At 37.5% G+C, this 24321-nt stretch overlaps 2 protein-coding genes across 2 annotated transcripts in view; one reads left to right on the top strand and one right to left on the bottom strand.

The window, feature by feature from the left end:
• The window catches only part of LOC112556067 (cytoplasmic dynein 1 intermediate chain 2-like), a 36406-nt gene extending 20375 nt beyond the window's left edge, over window positions 1-16031 (bottom strand). Inside the window, 9 exon segments of the mRNA XM_025224682.1 lie at window positions 3296-3379; window positions 4413-4448; window positions 6702-6725; window positions 9177-9206; window positions 12027-12102; window positions 12104-12146; window positions 12684-12774; window positions 13042-13132; window positions 15841-16031. Coding sequence (XP_025080467.1) covers window positions 3296-3379; window positions 4413-4448; window positions 6702-6725; window positions 9177-9206; window positions 12027-12102; window positions 12104-12146; window positions 12684-12774; window positions 13042-13132; window positions 15841-15939 — 574 coding nt within the window. The 5' untranslated portion in view covers window positions 15940-16031.
• A 311-nt stretch (window positions 16032-16342) lies between these two features.
• On the top strand, window positions 16343-21988 carry LOC112557982 (peroxisomal membrane protein 11A-like). Its single transcript, XM_025228161.1, has 4 exons — window positions 16343-16520; window positions 17838-17953; window positions 18062-18225; window positions 21014-21988. The coding sequence occupies exons 1-4, from the start codon at window positions 16447-16449 to the stop codon at window positions 21359-21361; spliced, it is 702 nt and encodes a 233-aa protein (XP_025083946.1). The 5' UTR covers window positions 16343-16446; the 3' UTR covers window positions 21362-21988.
• The last annotated feature ends 2333 nt before the right edge of the window (window positions 21989-24321 follow it).

Genomic DNA, 24321 nt, shown 5'->3' on the forward strand with positions numbered 1-24321 from the left:
TACATACACTGATATGCACACTCTGTACAAAAGCCATGCATACAAAACAGCTGCTACTTAATTGCAGGTGCATTTTTACCTGCATGTCTCTTGCATCAAAATCAATTATCTCACACTATCAGGCACACATTTTCACCTGCACCTTTCATGCATTATAATCAAACTTGCCCTCAAACACCAGCCTGAGCTAAGTGTTATGCTTGCATTGTCATTCCAAAGAGGCCACTGAACCCATAAACAGCTGCTAATACAATGTGAAAGCTAGCATACACATATTTTATAAGCCTATGAGGGAATTTCTAACTGTTTCTCATCATTACTAGCTGTAACGGAATACATCCTACTTTAAGTATAATATAGCTGACTGGTTTAGTACATCACGCATAATTGTAAATATTTTATGATGATGCCTGAAAACAACAATACAGCTTTCAACAAAGCAATTTAAAGCACAACACAGTCTTATACAGTAATCTCTTACTGGAATTATGGTTAACTTAAAACAAAAATTCCAATTCATTTTGAAGACAAAGGCACAGTTCTAGTAAAAGGTTTATGCTAATGTAAGATAACACTAATGGTTATTGTGTGGTTAAAGAAAGCTCAATAACAACCTGTTACAAATGTTGAACTGCAAAGCATTTGGTTTTTACAAACTTTAGACACAGGTCTATCATAAAAATATGATTTAGCATAATAAGAACAGTGTACTTAAATGGTTGCAATGTACAGCAAGGGGGTTACACTTGTGCTGACTTTACACCTCTCTCTGCTCTAAAAACTGCTTATATCTTACCAGATGTTGCTGCTAACTTGCTACAGGTATGACTGCATGCTGTTTACTAGACAATGGAGTTAATGAAAAAAATGTTTTCTAAAACATTTCAAAGTTGTGTAACAGATATTTGAGGACTACCTTGTGACTGAAGAAGTGGACAACATTTTGCATCTGCTACTGACAACTCTTTAGGCTTAAGTTCATGCTAAGTCCAGGCTACCCTGTCTCTCTTAGGTTTAATTCAGCACCTCATTACTGACAAAATAATCCCTGCCAACAGTTAAAAACATTGTAACAAAGACATCTTCTGCTTACATGGTAGCAATGAACATTGTGAAATACCACAAATTGTATCTAAGCATTCAGCATCTTCACAACAAAACATGTTTATAACGAACTTCAGCTGATTAACATGCAAGTATGCAGTAGAGCTTTTCACATTTCTGTAACACACATTCATACACAAGCTTATTTACATATAGGCATCACATTCCAAATGGAAAACAAAGGTGTAGAGCTAAATAATGAAAAAGGGAGAAGAGTTGCACAAGGACTACTCCAGCTGGAATAAGCAATAATTATTATTAAAGATTCAGCCCTTTTAAATAAATTTAATGACAATGGACTCAAACATTAAAAAACAGACATAGACATCCAAACAGGATGATCAGAAACAGCAGACAGGCACCATGTAGCATGTGTCAGTGGGAACTGAAACTTGTGGCACAGAGAGTGTCATACTGCATTGATCAAACTTTACTCTAAAGTCACTCTGATTTTTAAATAAATGCACCTTCCAAAACAAGCCCAACTCATCTCACATTTACATGCATTTTAATACTGCATGCAAAGTTGAACAAATTCTAAACCATGCACAAAATGCAGTAATATTAAGGGGAGTGAGTATTTGTGAAAACTTGAAAAAATAAATACAAAATCAGACTGGTTAGATTATCATCTGGAATATAGATATAATATGTAAAAAGTCAGACACATTCTGAAACATTGACCTATTTTCCTTATTACCTGGTAATTTCGTCTCGTTTTGAAATGTTAGCGAAGGGGATAGGGGAGTATAATGAACATCTACACTATTAGAATACTTCATTGAAGGATGGATGGCAAACCTCTGAAAGTGTCTTGGACAGTTTTAAATGCAGGTATCTGAAAAGCATCACCAGTGAAGATGCACTCACCCAAAATACTATGACTGTTCTAGAATAAGTTATAGAAAGTTTCAAGCCCACTATTCACCAGAAGACCATGAAATGACACTAATCATCAAAATAAAACCTCCATGGAAACTGAACAATACATAGCCCTTGAAAATGACAAGAATAGAATCTTTTTATGATCTAAACAAAAGACCATGCAATCAAAAGTTTGCTATCGCACATGAGCATTTATAAAGCATTTATGATTGACTATTGGAGTGTTCTCAATGGTACCAGGCAAAGAGACTCAGGATATCAGGAAATGAAGCAGTTTTCCTTTCACTACCTCTGAAGCAACTGACAAGTGCAGCCCAATACTAAAATTCAGGTTCAGAGACTCATTGTTTCACAGGGGGAAATATGGGAAATAAACAACAGGCAGCTCACTGACTTCCCTTTAGGGGGTTATACTGATACTGCTAATGAGTACAGCAATTAAAGTTGTCCACAGGCACCACAATGAGCCAAGCATTGTAGGTCTGTGATGGAATTATCACACTTTTTGAACCTTCAATATAAATTACACACAAGGCCAGTGACCATGGCAGAGGGTACAGAGAGGAGAGACATGATTCAAAATATCACGCTGACAAAGACAACAACAATGCTTTCATTGAAGTAATAAGATCAGCAAGCAAAAACAAAACAAAATAAAACCCCAACAAAATCTATACAAGCAAAGAGTGCATCTAAACTGCTACATAAAAACCTAGCTAAGATAAATATAAAACAAATAGTTATCAAGTAGTAATGCCAAAATGCTTAGCAGGAATAACAGAAATAGTATTTCGTAATTTACAAACAGGAGATTGCAATATAATGCCGAAACAGCAAGAAGGTACACTCTAAAGTGCACAAGCAAGAAATATCTCAGGACAAAGAAATTGAAACAAACAAAAGGACATATGGGCAGGTCAACCTCTTTTCTGACTGGAAAAAAGACACTAAAGCAATGTTCACTGCCCACTTGAGGCACTGAACACTGTGAACAATGAAACAGGAATCAACAAGATCTTAACTGCAGGAGTTGTACAGCTATGCAGGAAAGAGGAAAACAATTAAAAAAAATAAAAAAATTACTGGAAGTACCAACTTCTGGCTATGTTTTCATAATCTGTCCACACCTAGCATTACCCCTCATGTTTTCACTGGCCATAGCCAGACATCAAACTCCAGTATTCAGTTTCTAATTGTGTGTTTCTAATTTTCCTATGAGGTTGACCTGGCCTACAACAACATCATCACAGCCAAGAAGCCTGTGGGGACAAGGCTAGGGAAGAAAAGGGCTGAAGCAGGGGCATACCTTCATCCTCAAATTCATCATCCCACTCCAAATCATGGAAGACAAACCTATGTGCGTACCCGTAACCGCTAAACCGTGGGGACCCTGAGCAGCCAGCGCAAGGGAAACAACAAAGCAATAAAAGTCAAGTTCAAGCATTGGAATAAGTGTACAATCCCCACTCTTATTATCAACCTGCTGAAGCATGATAGTCCTTTCATGAACAAGTGTCTGCATTTTGATGCTTGTTTGACACACATTATTACATCCAGTGACATATATTTCAAACCAAATTGTTTATTCAATGCCAAGTAAATGCTAAATGGTTAAAGGCTAACCCAAGTTCAACAAGAAATCAAGTGCAAGATTCCTGACAGGTCAACAATACACAGCACTGTCACTCATTAGATACAAAAAAACCCCAAAAAGATGCCGCGATTTTTTTGACAATTGATTTTGTGTAAAGGTGGGTCATTATCTTCATTCTCACTGAAGGTTGCAGGCAAGTCAATAACTTAGAGGATGCGCTTCTTTTGTGGCATAACAGTAAACAAGTCTTAATCTCTTTCCAGAATGCAATGCTCAAAGGGTTGTATCTCATAAGTCGAAATATCATTTGCTAAGACTTGAAAGTCTGCATCTTCTAATGAGATAAACACATTTCTTTTAAAATATATTTCGCACTTGGGTTAGCCTTTAAAAAGATAAATGACAGAAATGACTGGCCCATACTACTCCCAACCCTCATGTCTCTGCTGGAATATTAACCTGTCACATCGGCTCCTTTACTTTTCATCAAACTTCAAACAAAGTTGCCAGCAAAACCATGTGTACAACTGGTGGTCAAAAATAAGGAAATGAATACACCATGCAGAAAAGCTGACAAGTGCACAGCCACAAATGAAACAAAGTCACAAAAGGTCATGAGAATGGGATGTCCCTTTTTATGGTTTTCAGTGCAAGATGAAATGCAGAACCAAGGGAACAATACCAGAAAAAAACATGACAGCTAATGTTCAACTCAAGAATGACTGCTCTGAATCTAGAAAAGGAATGCACAGAAAGTGATGCTGGAACATTTGACAGCTTGCGGCACGTGGCTAGGAAACAAAAAGCACAACACTCCAAACACACATACCCTGTCGTGAGCTGCTGGATTCCGATAGGGAATGATCTAGAACATGTATGTAAAGTACGACAATGAAAATCACCTGCTTCTACCAATATCAAAAAGTGGGATCTACATTATTTTCTGTTTTATGTGTGATTTTATAATGAAAATTTTTGCTCTTCTGCATGGACAATATACCTATGGTTTAAAGATGCTCCTCAGCTACAGGTAGGTTTGCTAACATAAATGTTAAGGGTTTGGGCAAATTTAATATAAAAAAAAAGCAAACACTAATTGGAATAAAACTAAAAGTGACAAATATAACTTTTTAAAAAGCAAGACTAACAATTTATTGCAAGAAAAAAAAATGTGCATGAACAGACAACACACATGAATGAACATGCTTGCACACACTCAGGCACTCACACACACACACAAAAACAGAAGTAGAATCCACTGAAACAGAAAAGATCCAGCAGCTTGTTCTATGTTGAATGTGTCAATCATCTATAAGGTTTTTGATGTGAAAAAAACTAAATGTATCACATTGACTTGTGTCATTTCTTCGTTGCAAGAAATGGGAGACATAGCAATGTATGTCTGCACACAACATAAATCTCCACATTATCAGTACAGAGTCTCTAACAAGGGTTAGTGTTAGAACACACTGCCTGATTTAGATCTTTCACACCCAGCTAATAGCTGTCTTTTGTAAAGGTAAGAAAAGATAAGGCTATATCACGGTAAGGCAGCCAGCCCTGTAAACGGTGCCACGTGCAGAAAAAGAACAGCGTGCCTGAGACAAGAGCTGAACCCAGGACAGCCAGCCTTCACTGTATTGGTGATAGGCGCTAACCATTGCACCACTGGCCTGCTCCGTAAGAAAAGACAAAACCAATACAATAATCTGACTGAACACAAAGGTGCCTAGTTTAGATCTGGTGCCAAAAGGTCGAAAGGGGTGTAATCACTTATCCTAAACAAAACATGTGAAGACACTTAATCTTCATCTTAAGTTTTACCAAGGTTTGGGTTTACTCTGAGATCTCCAAAACACTAAACAAACATACTGGTCCTTTCAGCCAATTTTTAAATATGCAAGCACATAACAATTCTTAATCATCCGTGGCTTGCTTAAACCTGTCAGTTAATCATTCATGTGATGACACAGCAAAGAAATCACATTCCAAACTGAGCAGAATGCAGTGATGGGGAGGTGGAACTCTCATTCCAGAAGATGTTGTGTTGTCTTGAGAACCTGAGAACTATTAGTTGTATGAAAACCTGTTTCAGAGGGGATGCTGGTATTAATTTGCTACATAAACTGTATGTGAACTATTTTTCAGGACATACCACACACTTTTGGAAAACATGGATCAGCAGGGATGCTATCCAAAGTCCAAACAGTCTGTAGGTCATGGTTTTCCAACACCAAGAACTAATTAATTCTGGATACCTATGCATATTTAGGGTATTAGTGTTTTATGTTCAACTGAAAAATTATGAACCATAAATGCTGCCACACAACCGGTTAAAGTAGTTGTTTTCAGGTCTTAAGCTTTGTTTTTGGTAGGGATTGGAGGGAAGCATTGCAAGGCATCCTGTTTTCACTGAGCCAAAGAAAAGATCTACATTTAAGGTATTGCAAGATGATGTAATTTTTTGAAATGATGAATAACAATAAGTATCAATCACAAGTACAACTGACATGCAGCATGATGCCGTCAGCTGAAGACATTTGGAGACATACCTAACCTAAATGTTTGCAGGAGAAATGTTGCAGTTAGTGGTTAACATGACCTTGGCTCTGTCATGAGTGGCAGCATGCAAGCATCACCATAGCCAACAATAAAATCCACACAATAAATTAATAAAACATAAATACAAATAAAAGAACATAATGACATTCAAAATGCACCAGTGAACAGAATAAAGAAGCACTTACTACAACAATGCAAAGAACAGCAAAGGGAAGGTCTAGAAATTGCACACTTTCTAACCCCGTCATAGCAGTTTTAACACTTGCAAGAGACCAGCTACCACACATCAAGCTTTGACAACACCCCTTGTCCTTACTGAGTGAAAGAAGGAAATAACGGAAAAAAGTCATTTGGACTGGTGCACTTATTTAAAAATATTATGTGAAAAAATATATTAAACAAGTATCAAAATAACTCTTCCACCCTACTAATATGTCCTGTCAAGTCCTCAGATGGTTAAAAAATTTTAAATACCTGGAAAACCCAAACCCATATGCCACTGAGCCATTAAGAAAAAGCGCAGCAAGTAAAGCCTGCCAGCATGAAACAGACTTACCGTAATAATCCAAAGGTCCACGTGCTTTGATGGCATGAACAAATGACAGGATAGTTACAACAATGTCAAACAATGGACTGCATTTTGGCTCAGTTCTACTTCTAAGAGTCAAATAATTAGAGTTTTTTTTCAGGGAATGCTGACAGTCTCAGCATTTGATATTTAAAAAAATGCTGGTCTTCAAAATTCCATCACTTACTTATCTTTCCAGTTATGAAGGCTTCATTATAGAACCCTACAAGACTACAACAATGTATAACTGAACATTACAAGAGTCAGGTGAAATTTGCCATGACAAAAAGTGTCACCACCCTGGTGGATAAATTTGTGATGATGGCACTCACAAAAGTGATCAGATTTCAAAAGACTGGGCACACCACACAAACAGCCTGAGCATGAGGTGCTTTATATAAGTAGTAATCAGTACAGTGTGCTTTACAAACTCCAGTGCACAAATGATCTGGTATACAGGATTTGATCTGGACATATTGACACAACTGAGCTGTAGCTAGGAAGAAGTTTGAATTCACAAGTGTGAACTGTATAAGAAAAGTTAAGGTATTGTCATGAAATCTGTCCTTTACTACAGTTCAGACTAAGAGAAAAAGCAATATGGTTAGCTGATATGCAAGAAGTGCGCTGTTGAGGAAGGATATCTGTGGAAGGAAAATGGTGTTTAGGTAGGTTCTTTTTCAATCATCTCCATATAAACAAATAAAATTGTAAGGTCTTCAAAGCTTTTTGACTATGAATGCACAATCATACCTCATAAACTGCAAGCATGCTTATAGTTACTATCACTGTTGACTGCATCCCCATGGATCAACTGTTTTCTTTGGCCAGAAAAATTGCCAGCTCTTAACATGCTGCTAGCCACAACAGCTCCCGTTACATCACAGTCACATAATTCTACCTAACATTATCTAATAACCTCTTTGATCCAGACAATGCAAACCTGCTTGCTGGGCTGGTTACAGATTTACATTCAAATCAATGAGGACAATGCTACAGAGGACAATGTTAGGGAAAGAGGAAGGCTGAGATGAAACTAATGAAGACAAAGTACTGACTGAAACTTTAGTTGCAGCCATTAGCACAAAGGCAGAGTATAGTCCTTCAGCTGGGAAATGAGAAGGCAGATCTGTTAAGCATCAGACTGTTACATTCCAGAATCATGAGCATTAGCTTGTAAGACACTGACCAGCTTCACTCTAGCATAATGAACATCATCTTGTGAGGAAGCCACCCACTAGCGACCAGCACATAAGGAAGCTATAAAAATGTAAGAGCTATTGTCAAAAAAGATTCAGATGAATGACAGCACAAGAGACAAAAAACAATAACATTAATCACCCATCAGCAACAATAAAAAAGCACTGACCAGCAACAATAACAAATAGTAAAAGCTGAAACTAATGCTAGCAAATCACAGAATGCCCAAATAGTCAAAATATAGTGATTCATAAAGTACTACTGTGCATGTTCGTCTCTTCAACTTACAAGAATGTGATTAGTTCCCCTTCCCTTTGTTTATTTCTCTCAAAATTATGGTCATTTACTGACACCTGCACTTAAACCGCCCAATACAAACTGTTAAGGAAGGGTGGTAATTGCTCAGACCAAACATTTTAACTTTAATCTTCTTTACAAACTGTTCTGCTGACATGAAGTCTCTCCAGGTTCTCATATGCACAAGCTACCAGTTCTCTCAAAGTAGTCAGACCTAGGACATTCCTAACAACTGCAAGTGTCTTGAGAGGATCTATAATCATGCCTCAAATGTGTGAGTCATCATTAACACACAGCACATAGACAGAGAGGCATATACAGTTTCAACTAAATACAATTCACAGAGCCATCGCAAAAAGGATTTTATTATGACACTGAAAATTCGTCTAGAATATAATGCTTAGAAAGGATGTGCAGATTACATGTTTTAAATGTGCTTAAGATCTTTTAAACAGGCCTTTATATGCAAACATTCATGCATGTTATCATGCATTTCAGCCCAAGAGCGATGAAAAACACATTGTACTGGAGATAGAAAGAAGAAGACACTGTTTCTGAACAGTTCTCTTCTTAACCTTATATAAAGTTTAGATATATTATCTGATAGTCCTATACAAATATCTGATGCCTATATACATAACACACCAAGAACTTTTCATAAAGGATTCTGTTCCCTGAAAAGGGCAGAAGTATGAATGACTTGCACTTCAGCTGAATAATCGCAAGGCAGGTAAATGTTTTCTTTGTAGCACAAGACACTGGCTATAGAAATACGACATGAACCAGCATACAACACACATCACTACTGTGAAATAATGGTAGCACCAGAAATCAGGTCACTGATTTACATATTTCTACAAGTTCAAACACAAAAGAACTGGACACAAGCAAATAAAATCACAAAAAGCACAGCCTACTAGAAAGTGAACAGCAAACTGTGCAAGTTACAGATGGACTGGTACTTACAGTTGTGACCCTTGACCCCGTATCTCCCGCCTAATGATGGTGAAACAATGGCACCATACTATCAATAAACAAGTTTCTAACAAGCTGTGTGTACACCTGGATGCATGCAAGTGTGTTGTGTCTGCAAACAGATGCATACATCAGCAGTCAAGGGTAGAATGGTAAAAGAAAGTGCAAAATTTATGAGAAACGTAAGGTGTGTTGTGGACAAAGATGTCTTTCTTGGGCTTTTAAAAGTAGGTATTCAAATGTATGCCTGTGCACATTCCCCATTAAAAAAAAAAAGTTGACCATGAATCAGAAAAGCTCTGTAAGAAACACGATAAGACTGCATACTAATTTATGTATTCTCTCACTAATTCGCAATATTATAAGGCAGGCAAAACCAAATCACATTTACGCTATATTTTTGAAGTATTTGAAATTTTGATTAAGCTTGAAATAGTTACAAGGTATTATGCTACCAAAGTTTACACACAAAATAAGAACTGAAATCCATAAATCTAAAGATGACTCTAGTCACATAAAATTAAGCCTTATGGCAATATAAGCAAAATACTTTTTTGTGAATTAGTTTCATAAATAAGAAATTTGTAAAATATACAAAAACTTCAAAATGTAGCATACATTTTTTTTTAAGTCAAACAAAAGTGACTTGTATCACAGTACACCTTGCCATGTTCTACCTGTTTATTGTTGCTGGCATGGCATTAAACACCAAACGCAATAATTTGGTAAATTAAATGTATATATATCAATAGCATGTTTTAATTCTAGTTAGCTGATATAAATATAAAAAGTTTTACGCATAAAAATCTAGATAACTGTGACCCTCTTGATTAGAAATAAATTTATAGTTAAAACTGCTTTAGTTGCATGCCTATAATTATGAGACTGTATTAAAGCAACCTGAGCACCATAAATTATCTTGTTTTTCCTCTTTTATACCTTTCACATTGGTAAAAGACCATAAAAACAAATTTCTGCTAAACTAAGTGAAAGGAAAGGAGCTAAAACACAGATTTTGCCCTGAGGTTTTAAATCTGTAATAGTAAGTTTGTTTCCCAGATGTGTCTCTTCATTTATAAACAAAGATTGAGAGCTAGTCACTTTCTGAAGTATGGTAATGTTGCAATATGTATTCAGAACAAAAGTACAAGAATTTCTAGATGTCTTTAATGAGTTTCCACTTTACTTAGCATTTTATGCTTATAACCAAATGATTATGCTTTAAATAGTGCCAAATATTCATGGCTGAGAATAGAATAGAATAGATGAAGATAGAGAACAGGAAAATGAACTTTTACTGCTTAGGAAGAAATCGCTGTTGCTGCTGCAAAATGAGCAACAAATCCTAAGAGTTCAACAATATCAATTACCCAACAGAAAGATTAAGGAATGATTCTTGAAAATGCAGGGACAACTGGTCAGAATCAAGGTCTGCCACTTTTAGAATCTGTCAATAAACATAACCACCACGGGAAGGTGCTTTAAAGTACACACCCACCTTCTCTCTCCCTTTCTCTCTTACACACACATACCACTCCCTTCCCTCCATCTTAAAAATGCAGAGAACACTGGTCAGAATCAAGGCCTGCCAATTTTAGAATCCTGTTAATAAACATCACCCCCACCAGTCTCCTGTTTCTTAATATGAGAATATTGCAAAGGATGCCTATAATAATTCTGGAAATGTCTATCTACATCCTTAACTTCATTTTTTCATGTTCAGATGTTCAGTTTAAGCACATGAACTCTACACTTGATGCTCCCAACAAAGGACTTAGTAGATTCTAGTGGCTAGGGATAATAAAAGCAAGGACTAGCCTAACCAATCTAACACTGCACACAGATGAGTGTGTGCATGCATGTGTGGATACTCTTAAAAGAAAGCACCCATATTTTAATGCAAATAAGCTTTTGAGTGAGCATGTCTGTATTATGCATTGAGTAAATGATAAAGCCAAAAGATTTTACAATGGAGTTTAAAAAAAAAAAAAAGCCTACAAATCAGGAAACGATCTAACAGCAAAACCTTTGTAAAACATTTATAATGTGTCTAAGAAAAAATATTTCCACTTTTGTAGAAAGTTGTAGAAACATATCTTTCTAGTAAACTTGTAAAATTTTCTAACATTTCAAAGATGGCACATGGTCAAGCATACTCCTTAATGGATGTAAGCAGTTAGAAAGTCAATGGAATATTGCAGTCACATTCTGCATTTGTGTGAAATGGTTTGATACACGAGGAGAGTGAAGGGAAACTATAACATGGTACAATGATGCTTATAAAACCAATGTAAAATGAATTTGGGAACATTAGCCCACATCTATCCACCATCTCCACATCCTGACAGTGGGGAACTTGCATTTAAAAAAGGAATGGAATAATGAAAAAGTGTTCTAGAATGCTTGACTAAGTATAGTTATTGCTTTTCTCTGAATTGCAAACTTTTTAAAGCCAATCTAACCTTTTGAAATCATAAATAGTTCTAACAGTTCTGGACTGGTAACAGTATCTCATCCAACAGGATAAGTAGCTGCATATTAATAACAATACCTTATAATCCCAAACAAACAGTAGCTAATGCTGTTTTCTGGGACAGAATGGATTAAACTAAAATTCACACAAAGACCATCTATAAAAGGATGGACACCAACATAAATGTTAGCAATGTTGAAAGCAATAATATTAACACACCAGTTAACCTAGTTAAAACACACCAAACAACAATACACTTTTTTTAAAAAGCCTAATGGATCTCTACAATGAAAATTATTTTATCAGTTGCCTGTAGTGTAAACAACAGACATGTCCAAAATCTACAAGGTAAGCCATGAGATACGTACCATCTTTGTCAACAGGTTCTGCTGTGATAGTCTGTGTCTCCTTGGAATATGACACACTTTCCCGAGGAGGTATACTTCGTTTCATTCACTTTAGCTACACTGAGCCGCACTTTGCGAGGGCTATAGGACAAAGATTCAAAATTAACTTGCACAATTTACAATTTCTGTTGTATTTTTGGCAAATAAATAGAAACCTATCCCCCATATTAGTTCAAGATCAGCTTTAAAAAGAAACCTACAAGATAAAAAATTATAAACTAAAAGTGAAGGATATTTAATGCTCCTGTCCATCCAAGATTTTATAGCAAATTCCTTTTTGTATGTGCTCCTCTCTTTATGATTTAAGTGAAAATCAACATTGGCTTCCACCTTTGTAGTTCAGAAGGCCACCATGGTATTCCAGTCACAGACGCACAGCCTACTCTTTATTCTGTGTATAATACAATGATGTTTGATTTACAGTGAGAAAGAAAAACAGAGGGAGATAGAGATGATGTGTGTGAGTGCGCGCACGCACGCTGCATGTGCTATAGTGAGCTGAAGTCTTTTCTGTCTGATGTTTCCAGGAATATGATGACTATATTTGGAATAGTAGCTTCCCATAGTGATCTTTATGCTACATCCATCACTGTATTTCTGAATCAAACAAGTACTCACGTGGTGTGGCTGATGCTTGTAGATGTGACAATAGTGTCCACAGATGACTGACTGATAGGACTTGATTTGACAGGAGAAGCTGAAGTGCTTTCTGTAAATCAACATACACAAATGGGGTTACAAAAGCTGCGACTGAGTTAACAAATTAAAGAAAGCATATTCCCATTGTGTCACATACTAGTTTGTGTAGCTTTGCACCTATTTATGTAAGCCAACAAAATTTATCATTTCTCAAGTAGTCACAGCAGTTTCACGCTCTCTTCATTTATCTAGCCATTTCATTGGTTTTCAATCTTATTTTAATAAAGTAATTTTTTTTAAAGGAGTATAGTACAACTTTAATACATAAAGCAAAAACCTGGTGTGGGGGCAATACCAAATTGGCGAAGTAATTCATCTGGATCTATGCTTGAATCTCCAGAAGTCTTACTTTCCTTAAAGTCTTCCCCCTGTAACAACAGTAAAGGCAACAGTTTTATAACACAATACTAATGAAAATCCTATTTAGAGAACTATCAACTTTCGTTTTTTTTACTTGCCATGAACTATTTTTGCAGCACAGCAGCATGTCTAAAACTATATGCACATGCTTGCTTGCTTGACATTCAGGCAGCATCAGTCTTTATAGTCTTTGTCTAAATGGAAGGTTCCAATGCCTAGTAGTGAGTGCACAGAAGCATGGAGCAGATGTTTGTGGTTTTCAAGATCGAAGGCTTGTGAGTGAGAAACTCCTGCCCAACTACCAGATGTAGGCACCTGATTATGAAGATGGCAGGACAGGGTAGAGCTCCCTCCTCAGTCTGTGCCCTTGGCAAGGTGAAGCACTGCATGACACAGTACCTAATCTTTCTAGGCTAATGAAAACTACCTTTTTTTCCTATCTTGTCCAATAAGCAACTGCTTGTTTACAATTTTATTTTTATGTTATCAAATTTAGCAAGGACTAGATATCTGCTTCCGATTGTCAAAGTTAAAAGAAATGCTTGACAAATATTTTGACAAAATGAAATAACATGTCTATGATTGATTTGCAATAAAACCACAATGGCTCAATAATAAGCCTACAAAATGGAAGGCAGAACAAATATAAACCACGACTACATACAGGAATACTCTAAGCCCGCGGTTCTCAAACGGTGGGGTGCGCCCCCTTCAGGGGGGTGCGACGTACTTACAAGGGGGCGAGAAGGTGGTCATTTTTTAAGTTTCTTATACCGGTATTAGTGAAATTAGCTTACACTGCTGCTAAGTGGGGCGCGCGGACATACCTTTGTTCGTCAGGGAGGTGTCACAAGTAAAAGGTTGAGAACCGCTGCTCTAAGCCATATATTTCTGCCAGCACAAGAATATGCAAGAGGGAATTGATGCAGATTTTAGTTCACACTATGTTTTGCCTTCAATCGCCATTTTCTATAGCAAAACATTTAATCGATCATTAAACATGTGGAACAAATGCATTATATATGGGCACATGCTACCATGACCATTACCTACCACTAGTAGGGTGAAACTCACAAAGTAGATGTTATTATCATCCTTATCCACCTGTAGTTGTAAGGACTGGCTATTGTTGCCCAAGTCTTGCAGTCTATTTAATATTCCCTCAAAGCAATTTTAAATCGAGTCTGATTTTCATAGGCATGCTTAATTGCCCGTCAAAGCGGAAAAAGATAAAAGTTTTGGAATGTTGCCTAGACAGTTCTTAAAGCTAGTCATATTGATGTATATTTGTAACGTTATCCAGAACTGAGTTTTGGATAGTCACAACTTCGAGAAAAAAGAAATTTACGTTTAGTGGCAATAGGTTTCATAAAATTTTTTCCTTCTAAATTTCTAGCAATGTTAGCTTTTGATGAGAAAAAAAGCCCCATGCATATCGATGTCATCCACATAATATAAGGCATTTAAAACATCTAGCAGATGACTTTTAGTAGTCTTCACCATTGTGGCATGGTGGGAATGACCTTCTTCTTCTTGCTCCTATTCGTCCCCAGTGAAGAATAGGGGAATGACTGCAGTTGTTGTCTTTTTTGTGGACTTCTTTATTTGTCTATGGAACAAGTTCCCTGCAATCCTAGATATTGTCTCCCACATTGACTGGACAAGCTACACATCATAAATTCAGGTACAAGTGCTCTTTAGGAAAGCCCAGATCTAATTTCAACTAATACAACAACAAACAAATCCCTATCACCTGGTTCACTAAAAGCACGTACACAACTCCATGCCCTACTCTGTTCAATCTGCCAATGTGTAGGTACCAACTGCATTACTTCAAAATATTTTTCTGGTCTCTCTCCTAACTAAGGGGATGAATGCACAGTGCTATAAGCTTCTGGGCAGAACTTTCTTATGGAGTAATGATAGTATCTCAAGGCTGATCCTATTGAACATAGGGGAATGAAGTTCAGGTGTGGTTGTGTGTACCATTAATGAACTGCCTTTAATGAACCAGGTAATGGGGATATTTAAGTTTCTTTTGGATCCACTGGGGTAAGCATGCAAGAAAAATGGAGTGACATCACAGTATTTGCTTAGCTCTACCTGTGTAACCTAAAGTGTAAACCCAGTGTCTACCTAAAGATCGAGTGTATGTGTAGACCATGAGGATTCTACCTGAGACATTGGGTCTCATTACAACTGCAATGGCCGTTTGACAATTACTCTAAAAGAAAGCTGTACCAAGCTCAGTCTACTCAGTTACTGATATAGCTGGCGTTTCTTTCTGGCTTGACATTCATTTGCAATGTTTGTCTTCATAATGCGCATATTCTACCGCTTTTGCAAGTCTTATGATTATTTCAGTGCACTTGCTATATAACAGTCTTTCACCAGCAGCTGGTCTCGAATATTACCACTCAATTAACCCACGTCCGAAGGCTTTTTTGCTATGTTTCCTTTTGGGTGTGACTGGATGGGCACAGATGTCCCATGTTCAGCAGAAAAAGTAATAAGAATCGATGTTGCAACACCCACTGAAAGATAAACAAATATTCAATAATCCCCCACCCTCTCCCTCAAAAATTCAAGAGATAAAACTCACTGCATATCAACATGTGAAATAAACATAAAAAATCGGCAAGTAACATCAATACATCAGCACTGTGTACTATAGCGATAAATTATGCTAACGAATCGATGGTTTTGAGTGGATTACCCCTTTTTCCTTCTTAGATAATTCCTTTTCCTTCCTTTCACGGCGCATTTTCTCTAAACGAGCTTTTTTGCGCTCAAGTTCTGCTTTTCGGTCCGCCATCTCGAAATTCTTCACAGAATATCAGCTGCGTTAACACATCAACTTGCTTTGAAGTGACTCACATCCCTTCAGCAGACACCATTTACTGCGGACTGAATGTATATAAATCTATATGTAGTAAACGAATAAAGACATCCTAAAATGTACTTATATATTTTTAAGTCATCTCTTGGGGCCTTAATAGGTAGCAAGTATTTCAGTATTTTGTTAATATTAAATAGTTAAATTTTCGTTTTAATTAATTGAAATTTCGAATAATTATCTTTTAATTTATAATCAGAGTGTAAGTCCTTTGCAGAAATTTTTATAACGTTCATTTATAAGCGTTACATTTAACTTACCCCATATTGTTTTTTCCTTGTTAAATGTAGTGCTTTTTCGGTGCGGCACTAACTTTGTACGAGTTGTATCCCTTGATGCCAAAGTACATGCTGTCTGCTACAGATTAAAAGAGGGGAAAATTTCGGTGAATGTTTTTCCTTGCTGAGATTTTGTAACACAGCCAGAATGTCTTCTATGTCATTTCCAAAGGCAATTGTCAAATTCAACTCACACACACAAGCAAGAGACAAAATCTACAGGTGAGACTGTCTTGCACCTATCAGTAGCAGAATTCGGATCACGAACACTAGTAGCATATAGTTCATAACACGGACAGTAAGACATTAACAGTACATGTAACATGGTTACTACATTGTTTTAAAACTGATAGTTACAGTAACACATTAATAGTGCACAGTAACGCAAAAAGTGCATTGCAACAGGCACTAAAATGCACTTTAACTTAAAAGCACATAAAGGTTGATAAAAACATACTCTGGTCGCTGAACTAAATAAATGTTGAGGAAACCTGACAAACCTGGAAGCATGAGCACAGTATATACAATAGTTTAGTTGGCAAGCGATATTGCATGAGAAATATTTCTTAATGATGGCTACCATTTTCTTGAGTATCACCAATCACACACTCACTGTCACCATTACATGCACACAAAAAATATATATTTAACATTCTGAATTGTGCCTGAGCAAAGTTTATAGAGGTTACTGCCTAAGTGTAGAAACTGTTTTCTCAAGCAAGATATTCAGCCTGGATATGTCTACCTTTCCTCAGAGGCCATGCAATGAAATAAACCATTGACTGAGAGGGATTGACTTGTCTGCCACTATCTTATGCACCCTGCACAAACTATGCTAGGCACAGATCATGCCTGGATAGGGAAGATTTTCAGCCAGTAGTTCTGCTAGTCACAGACTATTGTTATTGCATCATGTCATCAGGTGATCAACCACCTGGCAGTAGGCACACTCATAATCTTTAACCATATTATTAATGCAAATATCACCATCCAAGTGGATTCTTGAAAGGAAATGCAGTCATTCATGAAGAGACAGTACAAGAGTGGAGAAAGGATGCAGCACTGGCAGATGCCATTGTGGGTTTAGAACTTTAGTCTTTTAAGAAGATTGCATTGTAGCATAACAATTTGCAATGTAGCTTACCTTCCAAGAGTTCATAGGAGAAAACAGGGTCCCATGATGTTTGCTTCAAATGGAGTGAGATGAAATAATGCTACTCAAGAAAAAAAGTGTTATTGAAGGAGTTTCTGTTGGTGGAAAAAGAAACTGAGGGCTGTTGAGATAAGAGCTGAAACCTCAAGGGTTAATGAAACACAAAACAAAAATTATCTTGAATGTGGTCGATGTGTTGGAAAATACTCTTTGTCTTGGAGCTTTATTGTCCTTTCTTGATTTTCTGGTGAATATATGTTTCAGTAAATCAAACCACAATGCTTTTTATCCCTGCTGGTTCTTAATAAGTGACACTGATGCATGTTTTTATATATTTAGTAATCTCAAGTTATAGAATAAATATTAGCTACACTTTTGTTTTGCAGAACAGTACAATATGGATCCAGATTTGCTTTGTGGTACCTGTCACAGCAAACTGGTCACAGCAGACTGGAGGAGAAATTACAGAAACTGGAAGCAGCTTTGGCTTTATCAAGGAAATGTAAGTTTGTCAAAGAAAGTAAGCTTTTGTTTTAAAAAAATATGAGCCATGCACTTTTACCATTATATCTGACTTTGAACACATATGATGCTGCTTGGAACTGTGCAGTATTTCGAATGGGCAACTGTCTGGAACTCAGTCAGAAAGCACTTGAGGCACTTTCAACACCTCATCACTTAATGCGTTTGTTGGGAGTGTCAGCTCAGGGTTTCAAGGCCATTTGGCTTATCCTGGACCACATAATATGGTTTGGCAAAGTGGACATTATTCAGGTTAGTAAGAATGTGATTTGTTGGAGAATTAGCTTTTTCTTTTAAATATTATTTCAGGATGTTCCCACTGCACTGTTTGTATTGCCTTGCCAATGTATCATACAAGTTTGTATTTGTTTCTCTTAGTTGCCAGGTATCACGAAAATCCATCTGCTTCTTACTTCAATTTTGACAGTGTGCAGGAACCCACATAATGAGTGCCCTTAATTCATGTTATGATAGTTTAATTGGTGGCATCAGTGGGACATGAGTCTGAAAATTTCACAGTTTATTGCAGTGTGCTTTTATTAAAAGATTAAAAAAAAAATTATATTATCTCAGGGCAAATGCATTTCATGATGCAAGCACCAGCCAGAGCTAGTAATCGTGTGTCCACATGCTTGCAGTTGACATGTGCTTTCTAGTTGAAGATATGAATTGTGTGCTGTCAGTTCTTATTCCCAAGATAGACTATTATCATTATCCATCCCTTAGCCAGTACCAGCTGCTTACAAAGCAACTGTGGGGTTAGCTTGCTGGTACTTGTTATCAGGGGAGAGGGAGAACCCGATGAGATGCAGCGGTGATGCAGTAGTAACCATGGGATACAATTTGGGCCGGTCTTGGGCAGTGGGGAACAATTCTTGCATGGAGTGATCAGTCCATTCCTTGAACTTTGGGGGTTGGTTGTGCAGCGTTTCACTTTCAGCTTCAAATTCAGAGATTGCGGTGGATATTTATACCTGCACCTGGATATAGCCTCATCTGGGCCTTGATGATGCTGGACCTGAAGCGTCTTGGCAGCAAGATGTAATCAGTTTGGTTATCTTAGTTTTCTGGGGAATGCCTGGTCTCTAGCCTCAGTGTTTTTTTGTAAGAATATTGGCTTTGATGAGTTTGTTGCTTTGTGTGAACTCTAGAAGCCTTTGTCGATTTACCTAGGCACAATTTGTCAGCTGTTCTTGTCCACCGGTGATATGTCTGGGCCAACCTTTGTGTGCCAATACCCAATCATTATGAGGATGTCCTTTTATGGTACCGCCCTTATGACTTGCTCCATCTGTTCATAGAACTCCTCCACTTTGTGATTGCCATGTATGGAGGTTGGGGTGTACACTTGAATAATTGTGATATTGTGGGGTCTGCCAGCAATGCAAATGGAAATCAGTCTGCCAGAGACATGGGATCAGCTGATCAGCTCCAACCACTTCCTTGCTTACAAGGAATCTCGTGCCATTATTTGTTTTGGTTTTCACTGTACCAAAGTTTTTTGTCTTTGTTGCTGCCTCTTCAAACATTGTCCATTTGATCTCTGCCAGGCTTATGAAGTCCCATTTTGATGATAAATAGCAATATGGAGCTATTTTAAGGCTCTGTTACTGCAATGATTAAACTTTAAACCCTTTGATGGGGATCTGTTGGAGTGCAAGTCTGGTGCCAAAAGCCACTGTAATTCCAGATCTAATATCAAAGTGGTTGCAGTTTAAAAGCTTGTAGTTGGATCTGGATGTGTAAGACATCTGGGTCAAAGGCTTGCAACCTGGGCTGTGGGTTCATGGCTACCATATTAACTGCATACAAGATTATAGCTTGTAATATGTGTGGATGACTACTATTTGAGTGCAATTGAAAGCTCACAGTGAAACTACAAAAGAAAGGCTACCACCAGAGCCCACAGGACAAGGCATGCCCATGCTGCAAATTCTCTATAAAACTTATAGTGTCAAACCCTGGTGTGCCAGGCTGAGTAATGGCACAGAGGTGAAGGCCAAGATCCTTGTTGGTTTTCTGGAACATGACTTAAGGGCAGAGAGAGGCAATCTGGTATCAGCAGAAAACCTGGCCTGGCATTCCTGGTATTTTGAAATATGAGATGACAAAACAAATGAAATTCATGGTGGAAAGGAATAGTAAATGCTTGAAGACACATTCCACCTTCAGAACTAAAGGAAAAGTGATCCCACAACTTTGTGGGCAATCATGGGAAAGATGAAGGCTAAGAAAACGTCTCACCTAAAATGGTCCCACTTCCTTGTGGGCAACCTTGGGAAAGATAAAGATTATGAGAATAAACCCTAACTGAAAATAAGCATGTTAACATCTGGGTGACAGCTGTCCATGATGAAAATACCGGCCAGGGCATTGCATCTCCAGGGACCAGTGCCTGATATGGAGAGGAGAATCCAGGCGTTTGAGAGCAAGTGCCTGAAGAGGCTACTCTAGATCTCATACAGAGAACATAAAACCAATGACTTTGTACAAAGTAACCTTTGCTAGCAGCAGTCAAGCAAAGTAAGCTGGTCTTCTTCGGCCATGAGACCCGGCACGACACCTTGTAAAAGATTATTCTTCAAGGTACCTTGGAGGGGTAATTGAAGGAAAAAACTGACTCTTCTTCTTCTTCTTCGTCGTGGGACGAGCCTGCCGGTAAATAACTGATATACAAACATCAAAAACTGGACTGGTCATCCTATGCAGGACCTGCTCACCATCACCCAAAATAGGCAGGAGTGGCGGGGTCCTGTCAGATAAACACAGATGATCTCAGAACCCACTTATTAATAAATATCTTTTTTTTATAATTTAGCCAGCTCTTCTACTCACTCTCAGTTCTTCATTTTCATCCATGCATTTTATGTTTGCTTTGGTAAAATCGTTTTTTTGACTCCTGTTTGTCTCCGTGGGTTTGTTTGCAATCACAGCATATAGAATTTGCAGCCCCATGAGGAAGTGTGCCCTACAAATTCTATTATTAATTAATTGATCAATATTGGCAGATAAAATGTTCCTTGTACTTTTCCCTCATCAGATCAACCATGCTACATGGAACAAATGGTCTTCCTGGTCTTGGCTCATTGCCCTAGCATCAGCCACAATCCTTGACCTGATCAAACTCACCAGACTACAGGCCAAGGTAGAGGCTGAGATGTTGCAGCAAAAAAGTGCTGGATCTCACCCAGAGGTCCTCAGCCAGTTCAAGATCGAAAAGCATAATATGCAGCTGACCTTTTGGCGAGATTTTTGTGACTTATTCATCCCGTTGAGTTCTCTGCATTATGCAAATTCTGGGTTGGGGGCATTCTGTGGCCTTTTGTCGTCTCTTATTGGTTTCCAACAAGAATGGGAGAAACATGTTCATCCTTTCAAACCGAAGTAGGAAAAATGACACTACAGTTTCCTGTCAATGGTGAGGACAAGCATTAGTGGGGTTTATTTTCTAAATATTGTATAAATGTTACAAATCTGGTATTAGCACTGGTATTTTATAAATTTTTTTTTTGGTCATTTACCAATTGTTTGTATGAAATATTCAGTCACTAAGGTGTTTGCACTGTCTTATTGCTGTAGCAAGTAATCTCATGCAGTTGGCAAGTTATCCAGCCTGCTTTAACCTGTATCTTTTACATTTTTACATGTTAGTTTCAGATTTATTTCATGTTTGATAATTTCCTGCTTCAGAGAGATTGGCATATTCAAAATAATGAAGGCTTATTTTACTGTAAGTTTAGGTCAAAGAAGATTGTCTAGAAGTGCATCTCAGATACCAAAGTTTAAGAAGTGGGCAAGGTGCCCTTTGAGGCACAAGACATTTTAGCCTTACAGTAATGTTTTAATAATATTAAACTTATAATAAGCTTGCCTGCCAACATTATCTTGTCAAATGTAAGCTGGTTTTGTGAAGGATTATGAAAAGTGAAAAGTAATTGCTGGTTAGCCAGCCATCATTGTTATGGTGGTATGGTTCTAAAAACTAGCATTATAATCTTGCTCTATTTCGATATTCAAAATTATACAGTAGGTAGAAACCCATCATCAATATCCAATGTCAATAGAGTTCTTACCAGTTAAATCCCTGACATACGCACAGTTGTTTGAGATACAGCGCTGGGACGAGATTTTCGAGCATATTTTGCTTCAAGAGATAGAGCACATGGTTGAGACGAGAGAGGCACACTACCCGCTGCAACACAGTGGATTTTTGACCCAACAATGCAAGGGGCGGATATTAGGCGCCCTGCATGTTGCATACGCGTTTCTAACAGTTTTTTCATAACACACACTTTAGTAGTTAACAATGACGTCCAACTAACCTCTTGGGAAGTTCTGTTGTTAAAAAAAACTGTAGTTACAATATTTGAGTTGCATCATAAGAACATGCATTCGTTTATGTCACACCATTACAACTTAATCTATGGTTGAGCATTGACAGAGGTTGTCAAGTCCCGCTTTTTTTTGCTGCTTTTGTACATTTGACAAAAAACATTTCCTGACAATTTGCTGATAATCCAAATTTCTGTGTTACACCAATTACCTTAGAAAGGATGACAGTATGGTTCAAACTGTTCTATTGGACAGAATTAAAACCAGATATAGGAAAAAAGTGAGCACTGAGCTCAATGTTGCTTGTGACTGAAAAACTATTCAGCTGAAGGTAACATGCTGATCATGTACACATTTAGCCTGCAATCAAAACAGAGCCTAATGATATTACTGTGCTCAACAGGTGATAAAACATTTTATTTCCTAAGCTAGTGTTAACAAGTAAAAAATCTTCTAGAGCGATTGAATTGGTCTCCTGACATTCTGACTTTCAGGAAAATGTCAAAGTTACTATGTTGGCAGGGTGTGGTTTCTGTTGTGACTGTCTGTGGGTGACAGAGAAGCAGCTTCAAGGAGGAACCTGATTAACTTTTTTGTGACAGCATTCGGCAGCATCATGTTTTGTTTTTTTTTAGAGAAGCACGATGCGATTACGGTGATTTGCTGAAGCAGAAAATCCCACACACTTCCACAAACGAAGAATTAAATATGTTTTTATAGGAATATGTATTTGTTATGTCATCATAATATTAAAGGTTTCTTGTAAATACACAGTTTTTCTTATTCACGATATGAACACTTAACAAAAACAACTGAAGGTGGTGACTTTTTGGGAGCTGGAACGAAATGTGCAATTTCAATGACAATTTCAATGGGGAAAATTGCTTTGAGATACGAGCAATTTGATACGAGCAAGTTACACGATAATTAAACTCGTCCGCAAATGTCGATGAATACCACTGATATAGATCTGCGTTTTCAAACCCAAAGTTCCCCCAAGGAATCGGCAACCTGCTTTCGCATTCAAAATTTATGGATAGCTTTTGTGTATTGACATTCAGAAATGTTTATGGCTAGAAACCAACCCGACATAATAACAAGCATCGTCATCAATACGTGTCACAATGTCGCGAAAGTAGAGTTTGCTTCTGCATACCAATAGGGAGTTAAATTTACCGGCCCGCTCGGAGCGTGTCTCGTGTGCATTTAACACTACAGATGCTTCATAGTATGCACATCTTCTGGTCCCTGTTTGTCAGATAGTCCATTGCTTCATGAAAGTTTTGAAACATTATTAACTGCTGTATTGTGAACTGACAAACAATAGGATTGTTGAATGTCCTCCAGTCATGTCTTCCATCTGCAGTAGATGAGCATCTGGTGCTATGGCCTTGTGTGAGGACATTAATAGATTCGGCTACTGGCTTTCTGTTCACCAGGAGTGTTCTGTATAAACTGTATGCAAAACTCTTTATAATTTAAGGTTCTGGGTATCCAAGGATTCTACATTGTAATTTTTCATTCAGTGTGTGGGTGCAGTGTAGGTCTTGGGTTCATTGTATTACACATGTAATGTTCATCTGGTATTCTACATTGTCATTTTGTATTCAGTGTAGGTTGAGCTCTTTGTATTGTACATACAATGTTCATCTGGTATCCTATATTGTGGTTTTGACAAACTTCCTCGGGCAAAGGTCAGTGTCAAAAGACTTTCATGGCAGCATGAAACTAAAGTACGCAATAAAAAATGTTTCCTAACTACCCTCTAGAAATATACCTATTTGGTATGACTATATATCTCTACATCAGCTCCCAACCCCTTGGGATCTAATATATCTGTCCTAAATTATTTCTCTAATGTTATTATTTTGTGGCTGTAAAACTGTGATCAGTAAACTCTTCACCAAAGCAGAAAGCTTCAAGCTGCTGATTACATCTGTGACCAGATATGTATATGGTAAAGCTTTCATTCTTTACTTTCCATAGCAGCTTCAACATTCTCATTTCTAAAACCAA

Source organism: Pomacea canaliculata, linkage group LG2 (assembly GCF_003073045.1).
Source record: "Pomacea canaliculata isolate SZHN2017 linkage group LG2, ASM307304v1, whole genome shotgun sequence".
Classification (NCBI taxonomy): Eukaryota; Metazoa; Mollusca; class Gastropoda; order Architaenioglossa; family Ampullariidae; genus Pomacea; species Pomacea canaliculata.